The 5,170-nt window shown below is 35.2% G+C and overlaps 1 protein-coding gene across 1 annotated transcript; it reads left to right on the forward strand.

Moving 5' to 3' along the window:
- Positions 1 to 1,818: 1,818 nt before the first annotated feature.
- On the forward strand, positions 1,819 to 4,352 carry LOC125219617 (stemmadenine O-acetyltransferase-like). Its single transcript, XM_048121639.1, has 2 exons — positions 1,819 to 2,477; positions 3,605 to 4,352. Exons 1-2 carry the CDS (start codon positions 1,819 to 1,821, stop codon positions 4,242 to 4,244), a joined length of 1,299 nt encoding a protein of 432 aa, XP_047977596.1. The 3' UTR covers positions 4,245 to 4,352.
- The last annotated feature ends 818 nt before the right edge of the window (positions 4,353 to 5,170 follow it).

The following is a 5,170-nucleotide window of genomic DNA, read 5'->3' on the forward strand; positions in this document are numbered from 1 at the left end:
AGGCTGACCTCCGAAAATATGAGGACGAGATGTGCTAAAATATGATCTTCACTGGTTAGAAATGGGTCACTCACCCCTTAAAAGGCCTCATAAAAGGAGGATTATCCATACTTATATAGAAAAGATAGGATCATCACCAAGTCGATGTGGGACAAGATATTAGAAATTTAACACGCCCCTCACGTGTGGGCCGGAATGACACATCGGACTTCCATCATGTGGATAGGCAAGCGAAGAGGATAAACCATCATCGACTTGAGCCCTACTCTGATACCATATTAGAAATGGGTCACTCACCCCTTAAAAGACCTCATAAGGGGGAGGGTTATCCATACTTATATAGAAGAGATAGGATCATCACCAAGCCGATGTGGAACAAGATATTAGAAATTTAACATCACTCACTTGAAACTTGACAGTAAATGGAAAAATTAAACTCTCGGCCAGGGGGCGAATCTCTTATTAGAATGTGGGCAAATGCCCCTCCTCAATTTTTCTTTTATCTTTATAGATTTATTATAAATTCTCAAATATATATATAAAATTGCACAAAATGTCTCTGCTCAAATATATAAAATTCCCTTTAAATCATTTTGCCCCTTTTACAATAAAATCTTGGCTACACCCCTACTCTCGGCACTTTATTAATTAACAGATAAGAACAATTGCACAAGGAAAATAAATCCTCACGCAGGAGGCCTATCTCATAAATCGTCCTACGTTGATTTCTTCCAGATAACTAATCTCACAAGGAACTTACTGGCATATCTCAATATCTCCCATATATATCATACTCTTTTTGTCCCATTCAAAATGTTCACCTTTTCTTTTAGCCCGTCCCGGTCAAAATGTTCACCTTTTAGATTAGGAAATAAGTTCCTCTCCCCATTCTCATTAAAATATTCAACTATTTTTTTCACTCTACTTATTCAATTTAGCAATTCATCCTAAAATCCCGTGCCACCCAAGAATATAAACATCTTGATTGAGACGAATGGAGTATTATATTATCATATATTTCGCATATATTGTTTTCTTGTTAATTAAGTTAAGGCTAGTTATATAAGTAGGAGACATTGTATTATTCTCAATCAATTCTAAAATGCAATTATCCTTATTTGATTTTCACCCGTTTATTTCAATTCTGTTAACTATGTAAGAAAAAGTGGCTAGAAAAATGATAAAATATGAGTCATACTTTTATATATTAGTTTTATAATAAAATGTAAGTTAAAATGAATTAGTGGAGTGTAGGGTCCACTATCATAAATGGTACTCCATCCCTTCTAAATACTCCCTCCGTTCCATAGTAATGGATGTGTTTCTTTTCGGCACAGAGATTAAGAAAAATGTATTAGGTGAGTTAAGTAAAGAGACAGTAAAGTGGAAAATGAAAAGGTAGAGAGATGAAGAGAGAATAAAGTAAGAGAGATGAAGATGAAAAAATGTGTTGACTTTTACTAAAAGGGGAAATGACTGTATTACTATGGAACGTACTAAAATGGCAAAATGACTCTATTACTATGGAGCGGAGGGAATAATTTGTCCCTATTTGATCCGGCACAGGTTTTAAGAAATAAAATAGAAAATGGATTGAAAAATTAATGAAAATACTAATAATTTGACACCATTTAACCCGGCACGAATTTTAACCCATATTCTGTAATATTTTTTAAAATCTGTGCCGAGTCGATCAAATGGTGACAAATTATTTGGGACGGAAGGGGTACTAATAATAATGGCATGGATGGCTTCCCCCATATATAAATATCACGAGTCCAGTTTGACTTGAACAAAGTAGCCAAACACATTTAAAAAATGGAAGGATTTGTGCAAGTAAAATCAAGGGAGATGATAAAGCCCTCATCTCAAACTCTTCTCCATCACAAAAAATTGAAGCTTTCATACATAGATAGATTATTTAGCCCCTTGTATGTTCCTCTCATCTTCTACTACAAAGCTGATGAATCAAGTGGCTTGACTGCTTCTAACCATCTCCAAATATCCCAACAATTGAAACACTGCCTTTTACAAGCACTGGTGTCCTTCTACCCCTTAGCCGGCCGCCTTAAGAGCAATACATTGGTGGAATGCAACGACGAGGGAGTTGAGTTTGTTGAGGCCCGTGTTCATGCTCATCTCGAGGACTCCTTGTACATGGATGATCAGCTGAAACACTTCCTTCCTTCGAGTTGTACTAAATACCACAGTGGGAAACGCCCACGACCGGTGCTAGTCGTGCAGATAACTTTCTTTGACTGTGGAGGGCTTGTTGTCGGCGCGGGTTTTTCACATGCCATTACCGATTTGGCTTCTGCGATGGTGTTTCTCCATTCTTGGGCAGCTGCCTTCAAAGGTGAAGTGAGGATCGATCGCCATAACTTTGGCACAACCACCTGTTTTCCGACATTAAGGATCGTACCGTTCTCCAAGTTCGTGAGATTTTTCAAGCCAAATGAAAAGTTCACAACCAAAAAGTACGACTTTATACTTTATTCTCACCTCACTTTACTAAATATATTTTTTACTTAAACTCAATGCAAACACAACCCCTAATACAAGAACGGGCCCACATAGAGATGGGGAGGAGCTTCCGCCCTTAATAAATTCATTTTTTAAATATTTTTGTTCTGCAAATTTTTTTAAAAATAATTTGTTCATATTTTATATATATAATTATATTAAGTCCCTTATTAAACATATAAATAACATAAAAAAAATACTCCCACCATCTCAACTAAGTTGAGACATAACTTTTGAGCACAGGATTTAAGAAATTGTGTTGAAAAATAGGAGAAAAGAATAAAGTAGCAAAGGTAGAGAGAGAGTAAAGTAGATAGTGAAATAAAGTAAGAGTAATTGAATGTTTTGTTTTTTTGTTAAAAATGAAATGCATCAACTTAATTGGGACATCCTTAAAAGGAATACGACTCAACTTAGCTGGGATGGAGTGAGTATTTTAAATAATATTTTGAATATATAGCCTCTCCTCTTATGGGCTAGAGGAAATATCAAGAAAAGATTTTATTTCATGATACTGCATTGTTACAATCAGTAGCGGACACAGTAAGGAGTGGGGGAGGGATTAAGCCCTTCCCAAATCATTTTCTTTTAGAATTTTCTGCTTTAAATTTTCTCAAAAATTTCGAAATATATACTTAGCCCTTCCCAAATTAATGATGCTACAGACTAAATAACTAGAGGTTGAATGTGAAGAAGGGTTGAATTTAAATTTCAAAGAAGAGTAACAGTGGCTGCTCTCTTATTTAGGGAAAAATAGAGAAGAAGACTAACTGAAAGACCAAATATTTGGCCAGACAGGACGAGAAATATACTTAGGGAGTAGTATTTTTTTTTTTTTAACTAATTAGATTATTTCACTTTTCTCTTCTTTTTTATTTCCTTTCTCATTTAATTATGGCAAAATTAAGAAATAAATATGAATTAATTATCTTTTGCAAGATTGTATCTCAGATTAAATATGTAGTGTGTTTGGTTCATGAGATTCAATCTCACAAATCAATCTTAGATTGTATCCTGGTATTATTTTATCTAGGAAACCGAACACCACCCAAGTGTAATAAAATTATCATGCCTATAAAAGGTTGGTGTTCAATAAAGAAAAACTGGATATATTGAGGAAAGCTGCAACCTCAACATCAGAATCTTGTGTCAAAGATCCAAGCCGCATCGAGGTCGTCTCATCTTTCATATGGAAGCATTTCATGTTAGCAAGATTACAAAAAGGGGAGGCTAAGAAGATCTACCCCGCGTTTCATGCAGTGAATCTGAGGCCAAGGACGAACCCGCCTCGCCTTCTTGAAAATGTTTTTGGCAACTGCATCATGTTAGCAATGGCCTTCCCTGGTTCTAACAACAACCTGCATCTCCACGAGCTCATTGGAAGACTGAGAAGCTCGATACGAAGAGTTAGAGGTGATTACATCACGAAGCCGCTGAACAAGGAGAGTTACATGAAGGATATGCTAAAGTTAGGGTTCCTGCTTATGATTGGAAAAGTGGAGTGGTGCTTCTTCACCAGTTGGCGTGGATTTCCGACGTATGAGCTCGATTATGGCTGGGGAAAGCCGGTCTGGTTTACTACACCGTCTATGCCGTGCAAGAACTTAATAGTTTTGGTGAGCAGCAAGAGCGGCGACGATTTAGAAGCTATAGTCATCATGAAGCCGCAAGACATACAATTCCTTGATGCCCAAATCAACCTCATTTCCACTAATATTTGAAACATTCAATTTTCGTATCAAAGCATTATCATCTTGTTTTAAGTGGTCCCACTATAGTTGAGTGTTATTCTTTTTTATTTGAGCTATAATAGTTGAGAATTTGAGATATTTCTTTTTTGTCAAGCTAATTTCTCGTGCTTTATTCTCTTTCATACTTTAATATTTGTTCATTTCTCTACTTTATTCTCTCTTCATTTAAACCACTTAACGCAATTTTTTTTAATAATATGCCCAAGAAAATGTCCCACTTTAGACGAATAGAGGGTCACTACAACAAAAAATTCGTCAAAGACATATTTTAGTACAATTAAAGATGCTAATTTATGTTTCCAAAAGCGGCCTTATTGTTGAAGTCCCTACTAAAATTAGAGGATGCATACTGAAACGTCCTAAAAAGGCAAAAGATTAAGTTAATTTATCCTAAAAACAATTTCTTTTATGTGCTAATTTATAGTTATTTTTTAAAAAATTTAAATCTAAGTAATTGTATCTAGATTTTTATGTTCTTAAAAAAACAAGTTCTTTGGGTGATACATTGCTTTTTTCATTCTTTAATGCTGGAAAGTACCCATTTTGAACTATGAAAGACAAAGGGGCGCTGAAATTGGAGAAAGAGGGGCGCTGAAATTTTATATCTAGATACATCCTACAGTCAAATGCATATCAACTAAATGAAGTTGGTATGTCGAAGTATGCATCAAGTAATGAATATAAGAAGAAAATTTTGAGCGTTATCGAAGTAGATTTTGAGCATCATCGAAGTTGTCACATTAAATTAAGATTTGTTACTCCCAAAATACATGGGAGAAAGTTGTTGGCAATAGGGTCATATAAGCGGGCAATGATCCTCTGTTGTGCACAATCGAAGCTATGCCTTATACACACAAACATCAATTTAAAGAAAAGAAAAAAAGATAAATAATAAA

The sequence above is a fragment of the Salvia hispanica genome, chromosome 4, assembly GCF_023119035.1.
Source record: "Salvia hispanica cultivar TCC Black 2014 chromosome 4, UniMelb_Shisp_WGS_1.0, whole genome shotgun sequence".
Lineage (NCBI taxonomy): Eukaryota > Viridiplantae > Streptophyta > Magnoliopsida > Lamiales > Lamiaceae > Salvia > Salvia hispanica.